The following is a 17,112-nucleotide window of genomic DNA, read 5'->3' on the forward strand; positions in this document are numbered from 1 at the left end:
ACTTCAATGTTACTTGTTCTTAAAATTAGCTTAGGAAAGATAAAAAGAAAAAGAAAAAAAAAAAAGAAAAGTAATAGATTTTCCAAATCACATAGGAACTTTCGACTCGCCATAAAACCTACCTTTACAGTTGTCTCCATTTTTTCTTTTGACTTGCCTGTTCTTGATACTTTATTCTGTGAGTTCTGAAGAGAGTGAACATGAACATATTTTAGAAAATTGTAGAAGTTTAATTTTCTTTTCTATTTAAAAACGAAAAAAAAAAAATAAAAAAAATACTTGCAGCGATCTTTCGAGTGGAATAAACATTTTTTATTATATATTCTATGTTTTTCAGATTGTTTCGATATTCCTCCGTGATCTTATTGATCTCTAACATTTCTTTCGATAAAATTTCCTTTTCTGTGGGAAGTAAAAGAAAAACTATATACACTATTTTAAATATGACAATTAATTAATTTAATTTTAAGAAAATTATATATTAGATAATTAAATAATATATTAGAATTACTTAATTTGGGACTATCATGATCCTTTTTTTTACGAGCAGTATTTCCCTTACTAGAAATCACTTTCGATTCTTTTTCATTTTTATTAATTAAAGCTGGAAGTTTATTTTTGGTTGTTATTAATTTTCCTTTTTTATTTTTAGTCTTTGATTCGATAATATTCATTTGTAATTTTTTCTGGAACGATAATTTAAAATTGTAACTAAATCGACTTTTTTTTAAATGCTGGAATTATTATTATTATCATTATTTTTTTTTTAAATGAATGTTGAACGAATGAACTTTTTTTCTTTTTCTTGCGTCCAATTTCTCAGATAATTGTGCTTTCCTTAACATTGCTTCTTGTTTCTTTATTGGCAAGATTGCTTCAAGATATATATTTTTATCTTCCTCGGAAAGTTGATCGTAATCGGACAGTGACATCTCATCGATCTCTTGAATTTTCTTTGCAGTATTCTTGGCTATTTTCTCGTCTATGTATATATATTATATATATGTATATATTTATATATATATGTATATATATATATATATAAAATATATATTTATATATATATATATATATATAAAAGAAATAAAAAAGAAAAATATTTTAATTTCCTTCAAATATTATTTCTCAATAATATGGAAGAAAACTTACCTTTTAATCGTTTTAACTCATTAATTTTCCAATTACAAATGTCTACGGAATTGTAAAAGGTAATGAAAAGAAAAAATTCTACATGACCGATGACATCGAGTAAAATATTTAAAGTTTTGATCTCGTCGCAAATGAAACAATTACGGAGAGTTTGCAAAATGAAACCTTTTTCGAAATCTTGTTCAGATAATCTGAATTAAAATAAAAATAATTAAAAAATATTAAATTTGAAAAGAAATGATATAGAAATTAAAGAGAAAAATTAAAAAAAAACATAGCTTAAGCGATTTTCAATAATGAAGGAACGATCGAGAAAAGAAAAGAAAAATAAAATAAAAAAATGTAATTTAAAGTACTACGTTACCTTTCCCTTAACGCTTCAGATAATATATCCGAATCAATTTCGAAAAAATTACTTTTTTGTTTTTTTTTACTACTTTTGTCACTTTCTCGAAAGCTTGTTTTATCCTTTACGGGATCAGTGATTACCGTTTTTGAAAGAATTTTTTCCAATAATTTAATAGCTTGTAATTTATGTTCGTATTGACTGAAAACATCCATTGAAATTAATGTTTCCTCATTGAGTGATAATTTGTTGTACGATTCAAAAGGATCAGGCTCGTCGGTCCAACGTAAAAATCTTTCTTCATCTCTTAAATCTTCGTCACGTTTTTCGGATCTCGGTGTTTCCATTGTTCTTGGTGTTTCACCAGATTGTTTTTTCTTTCGCGAAGATTGTGACTTTTGCGTACGCGTCGTTTCCAATTTTTCAGCAAGAATTTGACTTCTTTTAGAAATGAACATATAAAAAAAAAAGAAATTTATTTGATAACAGACTAATTATTCGAAGAAAGTTATCTCTACGAATGATTAAATGAAAAGAAAATTATGTTTAAAATATAATTTCCTTAAATTATTTCTCAATTATTTTTATTTATTTGGAAATTTTTAAATTCTCTAATTTTCTATTCGAATTTTTCTAAATTAATTCAAAATAATTTTATTTCATTTGCTCATTTTTATTTTAACTTTTTTCCAAGTTATTCCTAAATAATAATAATAAATATAATTATACCCGGAATGATACAACTATGGATCACTTAGTATATAATTATTTTTACAAATTATCATAATTCGTTTCTTTCAAAAAATGCAAACTAACTTGTATTCAGAAAATTTGGTAGTATAATTCTGATAAGTTTCATTGATAGCTTGTCTAAGTTTGACCGAACACTCGCTCTTACTGAAAGCTGCTATTTCTAAAATAGCCGTGTCTATAGAAAGCACGGGAATTCCTAATGCTCTGGCACTTCTGCATGCCGTTTCCTGGTAAGCTAGAAAATTATTATCACACAATTACACATAAGTACAAATTTAACGTTTCTAAGCTGTTGCGTTACTGAGTTTCACCATTAAATATTTATATATATATATATATATATATACCTGTAAAAGGTGCACCGTGAAAGATAATGCAAACTTTTTTTTCTGGTTCCACTAATTCTTCTAACTTTTCTGTCAACGTGGATTGGAGTTCGAGTTCATCGAACAAACATTTTATTGGATCCCTCATTATCTCATGAAAATTTGGATCTTTATGCAAATTACTTATGTGATCTTGAAAACACATCATTACAATTTAATAAAATATATAAATATATAATAAGAAATATTACATATTTTATCTTTTTTCTTTTTTTTTACCAAGAAGCAATTTTTCAATTTTCATTGGATCAATTTTAGCCGATGATAAGAATAATTCATCATTGATCATCGATGCATGATCTCTTTTTGTGTCCCATGAAGTAACAGAACTGTTCAATGATGATTGTTTTTTTTTCAAATTAGATACTTTACGAAGTTTCAATTTCAAACCTAAATCACCTAACTGTGAGTTTACTTGCTTCTTTTTTTTCTTTGTGATCGTCGTACTCTTATCGATCTCTTTATTTAGAACTTGTTGATCGTTTCACAGAAAAAAATCATTATTATACATTAGTATGTATGACTTATTCATATGCACAGGAGTATGAATATATACATATACATATACATATATACCTTCTTCTTCGCCTTCTTCTTCCTCTTCTTCTTCTTCTTCCTCTATGTCATTTATCTCGTCAGATTTTTGTTCTTTGATTATCTCATTGACTAAATCATTATAGAATTCAATTAATATAGCTGGGATCCCTTCTGCAAGTTTCCTAAGTGGTAAGAGGATTTCCTCAACATCGTAATAGCGAGTAAGTATCTTAGCAATGCGATCTTCGTGTATGAATTGACTAAAAATCATTATAAGTTTCATATCACCTAATTACAAAAAGAACGAAAAAAAACGTAATTAATCTTATTGGATGTTATATTGTAAAAAAAATTGATTCTCACTTATCGAGATGATGCCAAAAAAATTCTATTGGATATTCGCAATTATTTTCGATCGTAAATTCACGTTCTTGGATTTCCATATATGGTACAGTTGGTAAAAATGTGATAAAAGATTCATTTACATTTAATTTACGTTCCATTCCGTGACCAGTTAAAGCTATCGTTTGAAGTTCCAAACCCATTTTAACGATGACGTTTAATTTACCATTTACGCGGCACTATTAGGGTTATTAATGGTGATTATTAATACTGTAGAGATAAAAGGATCGATAAAGTGATGTGTGTGAGAGAGAGAGAGAGAGAGAGAGAGAGAGAGAGAGAGAGCGCAAACGAGGCTGAACTAACCGGTTCTCGTGGTTTGAAATAAACTTTTATAATACTTGAATGACCTGCCGGATAAGTGTCATACTCTTGATGTACAGAGAATGGACAGTAGTTCTTTTTTTTGGCCTGTTTCATTGATATTTCTATCTTCCATTCGCAATCGATTAAACCTCTGAAAATGAATAGTTATGTTATTTCTAATCTCGCGTAGATTAACTTTTATATTATTACTCGTTCTTCATTGTCAAATACATCATCGAACATTCGCCAATCATAACTTTGTCGAAATCTAATTGTTTTTTGTCGACGGTGATGTAAGGATAAGTTATGACTCCTTTTATAATCACCGGAATGATACAACCATGGATCACCTATTATATAATATATATATAATTAAATAATTTTAACAAGTATTGTAGTAATTGATAAATAAATTAAAAAAATAATGTTTTGTCATTTTACCTCGAAACGGATAATATGTTCCAACGTTGTGTAACGTTCGGTATATTTTGCCAAGGTAGGACTACAAATGATATGTAAGAGAACAGAATGACCTACTAGTAATTTAACCTTCTTTTTAAATTCTATTACAATGTCGGAATTAATCGATGCACACTTTTTATTTTCTGAATTTTTCATTCTGACTTCTGCGATCTTTGGACCGTAATTACTCAACATTGTGGAAAAATAAGTAGTAAGGCCAATAATCACGTTACCTAGGTCTATTGAACGAATGATTTAAAAAAAACATGATATTTAAATGCCATTTCTTTTTAATGAAACTTTAGTCAGAACATCAGCTTATAACAATTACCAATGATATATTTCATGGAGAACATTTCTGGGATTGCTGATCTTGGAGGGGGTGTATTGTGCTTCGATAAAACGTAAAGATTTTCTTTTATGAATTTACTTGTTAAAATTCTTTCAAATGCCATATTTATGTCTATTATACTCGGAAGAGTCTCATCGATTGACACCATAGTCCATTCGTTATCAATCAAATTATCATCATTTTCTTCGGAATATGCAATATCTCTCTAACATAAATATAATCGTTGTGAGTAATTATATACATATATATGTATATTTTTAAAAAGTGTTCTTTTACATCAGCGATAAATTCCATAAATAACGACCTAAGTGCCTGATAGCCTAATTCCGATGGACACTTATCGGTGTCAATCATTAAAGGCAGATCGAGGAATATTTGCGGATAAATACCGACTCCCGTCACGGACATAACGAGTGGTACAAGATGTGCTATCTGGAAATAGTTACGATCAAAGTATTTAATAGGGAGTTGTTTCAAAAGCTTATTGATTTTACCTTTAATCGAAATTCAACGTTGAATGGTCCAAGATAGATCGGTCGATAGTTCAAACTAATATTTATTGATGATTTAGGTTCGACCTTACCTTCCCGTGGTACGATCGTTAATCGATTTAAATCGAATGATGATTGTACGATGGTATCATCATTTTCCAATATTGTATAAGTAAAGGGAATGTTACATTCGTTGATTAGATTGAAATGGGTATTGTAAGTTTCACAGAAAAGCTATTCGGGGAAAGAAAATAAACAAACAAACAAAAAAAGGAACAGAAAAAATAGAAAGAAAATCAAAAAAGAAAATAAAAGTTTTTAGTTCGATCCAAATAAAACTAATCGATTTACCTGTTGACCCAAATCTATAACGTATTTGTCCACTGAATATCTTACAGTATCAGCCTTCGCGTCTACTTGAATCATCTCGGTTGGTCCACAAACGATCTCGCAAGCAGCTATAACATCTACTTCTATACGTTCGAATCCATGAAAGCCAAAATGTACGTTTTGCGATGTATAGGGAAGTACTATGCCTTCGTTCTGTACTATGTCAAGTATCTGCACGTGAAATTAATTTCACACTGTTTAAAATTGTCCGTCGTATTTCGTGTTTATCTACGTACGAATTTAATACATATATGTATGTACATGCGTGCGTATATACGTATGTATATACGAGTTAAAAAACTTTCACGACTGGGTTTCGTTATATTATGTACCGACGATGATGAGCTACGCTTAATTAAAAAAGTCATTAATTGTGATCTTGAAGCAAATAAGCTTTCTGAAAGTGATGTTTAAAAGATTTTTTTAAGTGAATATCTCTGACAAAAAAGAAAAAAAGAAAAACAGAAAAAAAATTAAAAAGAAAAAAAGTACCTCGTTGATGGGTTCAACGAAACGAGGCTTGTAGCCGATCACTTTTAGAACGTCGATATCAGAATCATCAGTTGTAGGCATGTCGACTATACTCATTAACAACTTCTTTATCTCTTGTAGAGTATCAGGCTCCTCAGATTTTGAAGATTTGTTTTGAGTTTTCTCTAGCTCGGAATCCGTGTAATAAGTTCTTTGCATTTCTACTTCGTTCGATGTAGGTGCTAATGAGGAACGAAGCTTCTTCGATTTGTTTTTAATCATAATATAACTAACAAATAAAATAAAAATTATATTTTCATGGGACTGACTGTTCATAGGTGTTATCAAGAACTCCGATGGTGCATCATCAGCATCGACCTGCTGGTTTCTTGAACGATTGTTACATTGCCAGGATTTTAATTTTTTTAATACTTCAACGGTATTTAGAATTTTTGTTGACTCCTAAAAATAATTTAGTCGTTACTACATAGTAACTAATAACAGTTACTATTTATTAATTACTATATATATATAAATATATATTGACTACTATATTATATTACATACTTTACTATACATCATTATACTATATTATACCATATTACGTTATATTATCTATACCACAATAATTATTATATTATGTTCCTTTTGTATTACATATACCAACCTCAATATCACGTATGATATTAATTGTTTCTTCGAGCCAGACAAATTTGTATATCACCGGCATAGATCCATTATTCGTTAATGTTAAGACATACTCTTCGCTGCAACCTTTTTCGCAATACATCTTTACCTCGTGCGAACTCAATATAAGATTTGGATAATTAACTGATCCTTTACATTTAATTTTATTCTAAAATAATATATCGATAAGCTTTAGATTTATTAGTTCTTATTGGTAAAGGATTTTTTTTCAAGATTTAAATCACCTTTATGGGATTTTCGTTGTACTCGAATATTAGTACACCTCGATAAATCTTCGAATAAAGATTATCGGTCTTCATATCCGGTACAAATTTTACATAAACTTTTATAGTAGCTTGATCGGCCAACAAAATCTTCATTCCCTCTTTAAATTGTTCTATTTCGTTTATCACATAGAATGGATGATCGATTGTGAGCTGAATATTCAAATCCACGCCTGATTTATTCGTCACCATGACCTCATCTAACAAACGAAGTATTGTACTATTAAATTATTGTAAACATTAAGCATGATAGAAATATCAAGACGGGGATAGGGGTAGAAGAGGGGGAAGGAGGAAAAGAAAAGAAATAAAATCAAATGGTTCACCTATTTGATGATATTCGTTTCCATAAGGAGAGATATCGATGCGCATTGTTAAATTCTTTTTGCTAAATACGACATGCGGTTCTACGAACGTAGCCTTAAAACTACTCAAACCAAATAGCTCTCGTTTAGTTTGACCTTGTGTACGTCCAAATAGGTACCAATCTTCCTGTATTGTTTCATTCCTAATCGTATGATGTATATAATATAATAATAATAATATTTATTATAATATAAATAATAAATTATAGAAAATTTATTATCAATGGCTTACTGATTCCAACATATTTTGCAATGAACGATTTTTGTCTCATCGGGTTCCAAATTGGTAAAGAGTGGATACATTTGAAACTTAGAACTGATAGAAACAACAAATGATTCAATAATGACATATAAATTTTTTTAAAGCTTAGTACAGTATACTAACGTAATCGATGATACGATTTGTCCTTTTTGAACATGTAAGTCTGGTGTATTCGACCAGATCAATTGATATTGTTTCATTCCAAGATTTTTCATGGTGATCGGTATATTCACCTTTTGATGACTTATGTTGTTCGACAATGAAAATGATATGGATATATAAATTATCTTATAAATTATTTTTTATGATTAAATTGTAATATACCTGAGCAGTAATCCCATGTCGAACGTAGGAAATATATTTGGCTGACAAATAATACTGCAACCGACTCCGACCGCTTTAAGATTGACGGAAATCATTCTATTGTTATGTACCATCAATAAAATGTTATCCTCGTATATACCAGGATCGTGCAAATAAATTTTCACGTTCAACTCTATCGTTTCGTACTCCTTGATTTCGCCACTTGTTTGATCCACGGACCACGGTGAATCTTTTTTACTCTTCGTGTTAGATAAAAACAAATATCTTTGATCCTATTTATTATTATATATACATAAAACTTCGTACTTACGAAAGCAATATTAAATTGGGCTGGAATTGGTGTATCACTTATAACTTGTAATTTCATAATCTTTTCTTTGAGAACTTGGACGTCGCCAAAGTCCATTCTAGTTGGTTGGAAGGATATTATAGGTCCTTGACCAGTACAGGATAATTTACAAACAGTTACCGGTGAATCTTGACCAATCGTTAACATGCTAAAGAGAAATATTACCGTTAATTAATTTTATACAAAACAAAAGATTCCGAGATTAAAATGTAATCATACTTGATCGTGGTACTCTGTTTACCAATGGATTTCGTAATAAGAGTCATTTCGATTGTTCTCGATTGACGTGCCTTGATAAAACCTTGGTAGGTTGATATGGAATAATAAATTGATGTTTTATTGTCAGATACCTAAAGTAAACGTAGCCTGTTAGAATTTTTTATTACAGCAATACGATGGTATATTAAAGTATTATTAAATATATTCTTTTTTTTTCTTCTATTTACCGATTGTGGCATGATATAAAAATAACTATCGAGATCGGAGTCGTTTTTTATATCGAAAGTTCTCGTGTAAGGGTAGTTTATGAAACAAAATCGAATAGATATCTCTGGTGGTTTGATTGAGAGCGTAGCTATGCTCCCACAGAATGAGATTGGTAACATCAATGGATCAGATTGGGAGTTCCACATGTCGACTCGAAGAAAAGAATGTTCAATTCGATTGATATTTGCATTGTAGATTATCTGTCAAAATTTCGAAGATCTTGTTAGAGCGATGTCATTTTTTTGTTTTTTTTTGTTTTTCTTTCTTTCTTTCTTTCTTGTAAAACTTCCGATTTGATTATTCTTTTTACCCGAATTTTCGAGAAACTCCGTTTAGGGACTACACCTTCATCAGGTTGAACTATAAATTCCCGTGGGTTAGATGGAAAACTCGATTTGATATCTGAGCTAGCAAAGTCTTCGTAAGTTAAAGGTTCTTCTAAACCATCATTCAGTACAGTTATTTTATATTTTACGGGAACGGTGGATAGATTATGAAGACATACTTCCTGTCTGCTACTAAATCCTAAAAACCATCGGACAATTTCAATCCTTCATTTATTATAAATCGTTCCTTTGTAATCATTTATTATAAATCGTTATAGAACCTTGATAAATTGATCGATATATCGATCAATCTTACCTATATCAAAATCTTACCTAAAGAAGTCGTACCAAAATTTAAGCTTTTCTTATCGAAATGTAACGTGGGACATATAATGCATCCTTTAATATGTAATGAAATAATTTCGAGACTTTCCTTAACAATGAAATCAACACGTTCCAAAAAATCACCCTTTTGGCCAGAAGAAAATGATAAACTGAACGACTTGTAGTTTCCTGGTTTGATAATAAGTGATGAAGGATCGATATTAATTATCCCACCGAAATGAGTCTGTTTTGGTTTATATATCAGCGTGCCATCTATATATCCTTTATTCGTAGCAACTATCTGAAGAATAGATTGTCCGATGTGATTGTCAAAGAACTATTAAAATTGGAAGCTCGATAAGGTTTAACAAAGTTGACCAAAATATATCTTTCTACCTCGTAATAATATGCGGAATACATGTATATTTTATCTACATCGATCGTGATGACGTTCAAACAGAAAACTGGTCCTTTGCCTATCCCACATAGGCTGTGATTGTTAACATATGCAATGAAAATATTAATGAAGAGAGTCACGCTGAGTTGAAATGACGGAAATAATTTCGGGAGTTTGATTTCTTTACTTCAAAGGTATCCTGTCCTCTCGGCCGGATACTTCCAAATAAGCTGTGCTACAAATCTCGCCAACTTCTAAAGCTTGAAAGAATATCGTCACGTCTGATGATGAATGTGGCCATATTTCACCCTCCTACACAATACGTTTCAATACTTCATTTACAAGGTTCGTTTTCATTTTTATACAGGGTGTATTCAAAAGTTCCTAGGTCATTTTAAAAATCAATTACTCTTTTTCAAGATACTTTAAGACCAATTTCTTTTTTCTTTTTCAAATGGTAAAACTATACAAGCTTAGGAACTTTTTTGCATTCTCTTATATTCGTATCTTACTATAGGAGTAATCAGAAAACATAAGTTATTGTATTGGAAATTTTCATTCATTAATGAGATTATCTCATCCCCGTAAATTCTTTGGCAGACGAGTTCGTGAATGTTAGGCATGCAGATGTTGTAATATTCCAGATTGACACATCGTACAATTTCCATTTCGTTTATCAGTTCGAATAATTTTTTATATCTGTAATAATATAATAAAAAAAAGATAATAAAAAACAGAAAAATAACAATACTGAAATAGGAAAAACAAAGAAAAAATATATTTGTTTTTTACTCTTCTTTTCTTGCATTATCTTCTTTGCTACTTTTATAATACATCCATTTATATTTGACGATATAATCGCTTCTATTGTGAATTGTAAGGATTTTACTTCTGGACATGCCCAAATAAGTATTCTCCATTTTGACACTGCCTCTATCTATTCGAATTATGCAATTCACTGCTGAACTTCGTAATTTTGTTCGAAGAATCTCACCTGCCAATACATTTGTTATTAATAATATTGTTAAATAAGATAATGGACCAAAGTCATAAGTATACCAGTCTCATTTTTGATAAAAAGATTTCCTTCAAATTCTCCGATATTATCGGATAAGAAATAAATAGTAAATTGAATCGATTCTTCCTCATCGATTAAACCACTTGACGGTTCGATACGAAAACATGAACTAACAGAAATTTATAAATTATTAAATCCTTTCGTTATTAATTTCAATTTTATCCTTTTTTTGTCATTTTTTAATGTTCCTTGTCGAATTTATTATTACCTGTCAGTGAAGAAAGTGAAAAAGCCCGAAGTTGTTCCGATATTGCGTATCAAAATAGTTTTCGACGAAGAAATCTTTACTGCTGTTTCTGGTACTTCGATGCTATCAGGAATGTCCAGAATCGGTCTGGGACCAATTGCTGAAATAATGAAACACTTAAAATTATATAAAAAAAAAGAATGTCGAATGAAAATAATTTCTTGCTATTACCAATTATTGGAATAGAAATAACATCGTCGTCAGTACAGAACGTCGCTTGGTATTTATAATCTCGTTTTTCTTCCGGCATAAATTTGATGTTATAAATCTGGGCTAGTCCTGGCGCTACTGTTACGTTGTAAGAAGATCCACGAAATTCAATATCAAAGAAAGGGTCCTGTTCGAGGCATGCTTTTAGACATCTCGAGACCTTATAAAAAATATGAACAATCTAATTAATTATATTACAAGTTGTCATATTATACAATCATTTTCATGATTGATTATATACCTGACTAGAATTACGAATAGTGAGGGAAGCGTTATAAACTTTGCCAGGGAGAAATTGTTGAAATATAATAATAGCAGGTATTGGTTTGAAAGGATTATTTTCTGGATAATTAATGACAGATCGAAGATTTTCATTGATACCTGGTTTAATCAGATAAGCCATTCTATCTTCGGTTGTTAACATCATTTGTCTTATATATTCCGATGGAAATATAATGTTCTGTGTATTAAACAAATCTTATTCATTATTTAGATATTAATACAATAGTTTCATCTACGAAAAAATTATATTTTTCTAACCTTATCTCCATCTTTCTCATTTCTTGGTTTATCCAACATAATTGTGAAGATCTTTAATAAGTCGAGTGAGAATGGTTTCCTGTCATCCAACTTTTTTTCTCTTTCCTCCATTTTTTTAAATAATCCCTTTAAAATTCAATACTCGATCTATTTTATTTTCGATTAATTAGCATAATTGTTTTTGTAATATGTTAATCGTATTGATTGTCACAGTATGATTGATTAATCGCAATATGTTTCTTTTGTTTCATACTCATTCATACAAGTGAGATATTGATCGAAGAGAAATACGAATATACATTTACGAATGATTACGTTTGAAAGATTTTTATTTATTACATCGAGGTGGTATGCATACATAAACCGGACAACAGGGTGGTTTTGATGGTTTTAAGCACGGTGGAATTGGACAACACGTTGGTGTAGGACAACAATTTGTAGGGAAACATGCCATGGGTCCACATGGAATCGTACAATCTCTTAAACAACCGGAAGGCCTGAAAACATTTGATTTTTTTTATAATTTGTTTTCTTAATTTTAATTGTTTTATTAATATTAATACATAAATTAATGACTTACTGGCACATTGGTGCGCATGGGGAAATAGGACAACATAATGGGAGACATGGTGGGCTTGTACAAAGCGGAGGTGGACCACATGGAGATGGACAAAATGGAATTGACGAGATCGGTGGACAATCGGGGTTCGGTGGGAAACAACAAATTTTTCTTGGAACCGGTTTAAGCTTGATCTCGGCACGAGGAGGTTCCGTACAACATATTGGTACACAACCTGGTAGGCATGGACTAGGTGGACAACATGGCATCTGTGATATGCAACAAGGATCGCAGCTTATTCCATCGCAACACATTCCTGGACATGGACCTCTTGGACATCCTAATGGTGGACACGAGACGTTGCATATTTCTGGTTCAGGCTTTCTATTAAGGGAATTTAATTTTCAACGATTTGATTGATGATCTCGTGCATTCTTAAATAGATACGTATATATATTTTGTATCAACTCACAAACATTCGATTTCTTTTATGATACATAACATTTCGTCCATAAAATTACGAGTGTTTCCACAAGTGCCCATTTTCTGATAAATTGATGACGTATCATTTGCACAGAAATTTAGATTAAAGATCAAACGATATATAAATATTTATTTATTTAAATTTAGTTACTTATCCATTTGGATTCGATGTATTTTCTTTTCTATTCGTTTGTTTCTTTTTTTTTTCTTGAGGCGATTTTGTTGTTTTCATAAAGTGTCATACAAATTGTTCATAACCATAAGTCAAATTATGCGTTGATATAATGATAACGTTTTTCTCTATCCATTTATTGTACCTTTTAATATCTCCTTTTATATTGACAATAGTTAGAAACATGTTAAATTGTGTAAAAATATATGTACATATATATTTAACTCTGTTAAAATTAAAATCATTTGTTGTTTCAGTAATTATAATTTAATCATCAGGAAAAATTTATCTTGCTGTACCAAATTTATTTAAATTGTTGTCTATTTGGTTATACCTATTTTATACATCTAATTATAAAAAATTATATATATATACATACATATATATATATATATATATATATATATATATATATAAATGATTATTTATCGTTTATATAAAATTAAACATGTAAAATTGTAAAATACTTTAAAACGATTGTATTAAATTTCGAAATGAATAATTACTGCGTTATGAATTATCCGAATATCGTGAGGTATGTTTGAAAAATCGATTTGACTCGCATGAAAATAATTTGTTACTAATAATAATAATAATTATTATAATCATATAATAATAATAATTTTTGAAATGAGTATATTTATAATTAACGAATCAAATTTATTTATGATATCATATGTTTAATGACATCAACACGAGTAAATAATATAAATTTTATATATATATATTCATATACATATATGTTTGTGCGTATGTGTGTATAATTATTATATAATTATGTAATATTACTATGTATGTAATTACTATAATAATTTTATTATATAATCTATGAATAATGAAAAGAGGATAATAAACAAGATGAGATTATTCACACACAGGGATTACAGGGTAAACATATAGGCCACGGTGTTCTTCTTGCAGGACAGGGTGGTGGACAGGGTGGTAAAGGTGGATGACCGAACTCAAGGTATCTCGGTGGACACGGAGGTGGGCAGGGTAATCGAGGTTTACGGATGGCTTGTTCGTAGATACCGCAAATCGGTGGGAGAGGTGGGCAAGGTGGTGGACAAGGAGGCGGAGGTGGAACACAATATATACTTGGTGGAGGAGGACAGGGTTTTGGTTTACTCGTACAAATTACAGTAACGAATTTACTTCCATCACAAGGACCCCATGGACCACAAAGTATAGCTGAATATGATGGACTTATAAAAAACATCAGATATAATTGAATATCATTAAAATTATTACTTATATTAAATATGATACTTACTCGATATTACACATTGTCGATTTTGATGAATTTTTCTTTTTATATTTTATGAATTAATATTTCATTATTGAGATATATTATTTCATGATGAATTTTGTCTTTAAGAATGAATATTGTAGTGGTTTTTATCGAGTTATCGAAAAAATATTATTGTTTGTCTTTTCTTTCTTTTTTTTTTTCATTCGATAGTTAAAATGAACCGCGATGATTTATACATAAAACTCGTTACTTGTTTTAAGAATCGTGTATATTAATGATATCGTTTAAAAAGTATAAGATAAATAGACAAAAATATATTGTGTGTATATATATACATATATATATATATAAAAATATAGATCTCATAAATTAAAAATAAAAATAAATAATCCTTTCATTCAGTGATACATTATGGCTGGTTGTATATATTTATTAGCAGTCAAAGTGTTCTCAGGTATCATTGGTTGATTTGGTATATAGTTCGGTTTTCTGGCAAGGTACGTGACACCCCCAATAGTTTTGGCTTCTCGAATATCTGGCGAATTGTAGGTTCCGTTCAATCTTTGAGATGGGCCAAATGGTGCCATCTTATTCTGTATCTGTCCGTTCTCTCTGGAATACGATAAATCTGCTGTGTCGCCACCAGGACAATCGAAGTATGCTATATTGGCTGTATTTGGTTTATGTAGGTTAAGTACATCTCCCTGTCCGTTGTTACTAATCACATTTTGTTTATTCTGATAGAATTGTTGTAACTGCTGATAATGATCTGGATTACCGGAACCATCAAGTTTATAAGACATTTGCTTGTTCAATACCGATAATGGATTTTTTTCATTATAAGGAATTAATTTCTGATAATTTTGTTGTTGTTGGTGATTTAACTGTTGATCTGAATAAGGCAGCTGATATTGTGCGGTTGGAACTACTGTCCCGTCTTCTCTTTCAGCCATCAAACTATAACGATTTCGTGGATTATACTGTTTCTGTTTTGGGTATTCATTCCCAGCCGTTCCAATTTCAGATCTTTTTAAATATGTTAATGGTTGGGGAAGTGGATTATTAGGGTTTCTTTTATTTTCTAGACCATTTGCTGAGATAGCTCTTTGCGACATCGAATTAGAATTATTGAAGGGTGATTTTGATATTAAATTTGGTGTCGTTTCATTCGGATCTTGCATACCATTCAGTTTAGTTTGTAGATTCTTTCTGTTAAGATTTGCGAGATATTCAAGACCTTTCTGACTTTCTGGATTATTTAAGATCTCCAAAGTTTTCTGGATCGTATCTGGATTTTGCAAGCCGTTATTACGTTTCTGAGGGCGGATCACATCTTTGTATAATCTTAGTTTCAATAAACTCGATGGTTCGACATTTCTCATATTCAAATCGTTCAGACTGAAGGCTTTCTTGAAAAGACGGGAATCTTCTTCGTTTCGTGGCTGATCAGGTTGCCATGAAACTTGTTCTGGTACTTGGTGATACTGTTGTTGATATGGTTGTTGATATGGTTGTTGAATTTGCTGCGATTGTTGCCAATAAATAGGATATTGCGATCGCATCGGATTATTGTTGAAATGTTGTTGATATTGATTTTGTTGATATTGTTGATATTGTTGATGTTGTTGATGTTGTTGATGTTGAGATGAAGCTGACATTGGTTTTACGTGACGATAAGGCTCGGATGATCCGTATGTATATTGTGGTATTACTGTTCTTGTTGGAACTCCCATTTGTTGTTGCCAGAGTTGATACGCATTTTGTTGAGACTGATCATAAATTTGTGATAACGATGGCACCATTTTAGATGGATTATTCCCATTTTGTTGCAGTTTATTGAAATCCACTGGCTGATTCTCGTTAAATTGCTGTTGAGATGAAATTAAGTTTTGTTCTCGAATTTTGGCGTTTAATTTTTCTAAATCACTGTAAGGAATATGTGGTGGCGTTATATGAGCCATCCATTCAGGTTTCTCGTCTATCTGTATCTTTTTACGTATCTCTTGCTTTTTTTTATCAGGATAATCATCCTCTTGATTAAATTGTTGAAGATATTCGAGTTGTCTGCGTTGTTCCTTTAGTAAATTATCGAACTGCCTTCGCATTAATTCTTCGGATATACCTTGTTGTTTCATAGTTGTTATCAAGAGCTCTTGATCTCGAATCATTTTCGGTGTAAATTTCAGACTGTTTCTTTCAAGATTTGTAGGCATTTCAGTAGTGATTACTTGCTGAGGAACATGATTTGGAGGCATCATATTCTGTTGGAAATGATTTAAAAATTGTTGTCCTTGAATCGTTGGTCGATACATTTGGGATACTTGACCATGATTTTGACCATAATGATGACCATATGTAACGTTTTGCGATTTGGTATTGTCAACTAGGTTGATGGTGTATGGCTTGATTTGAGATTTTATATTTGGGTTATCAATTAACATTTTACTATTCGGTACTGCTTCATTATGCTGATTACTTAATTGTTGTCTTTGTTGCATCGATACCATAGGGTTTAGAACACTTTTTGTTTGATTTACGTTTGCATCTTGAGGCGAAGTCATTCCATAAGGGAACGATGTTCTTTCCGACAACTGTTGAGGAAAATAATTATAATAATCTTGATTAGCATGTGCTGAATGTTGTGTTTGATGTCCTGACATCATTTGGAATTGCTGATTAAACGCCCGTTGTTGCATTTGTTGCTGATGAGCTATATTGTTTT

The 17,112-nt window shown here is 30.6% G+C and overlaps 1 protein-coding gene across 1 annotated transcript; it reads right to left on the minus strand.

The window, feature by feature from the left end:
* Positions 1–859: 859 nt before the first annotated feature.
* Positions 860–3,716, minus strand: LOC124425640. Its single transcript, XM_046966217.1, has 8 exons — positions 3,535–3,716; positions 3,302–3,431; positions 3,025–3,091; positions 2,596–2,766; positions 2,312–2,483; positions 1,514–1,936; positions 1,196–1,340; positions 860–943 (listed from the first exon to the last, which is right to left on the minus strand). The coding sequence occupies exons 1-8, from the start codon at positions 3,714–3,716 to the stop codon at positions 860–862; spliced, it is 1,374 nt and encodes a 457-aa protein (XP_046822173.1).
* Positions 3,717–17,112: the final 13,396 nt, after the last annotated feature.

The sequence above is a fragment of the Vespa crabro genome, chromosome 7, assembly GCF_910589235.1.
Source record: "Vespa crabro chromosome 7, iyVesCrab1.2, whole genome shotgun sequence".
Lineage (NCBI taxonomy): Eukaryota > Metazoa > Arthropoda > Insecta > Hymenoptera > Vespidae > Vespa > Vespa crabro.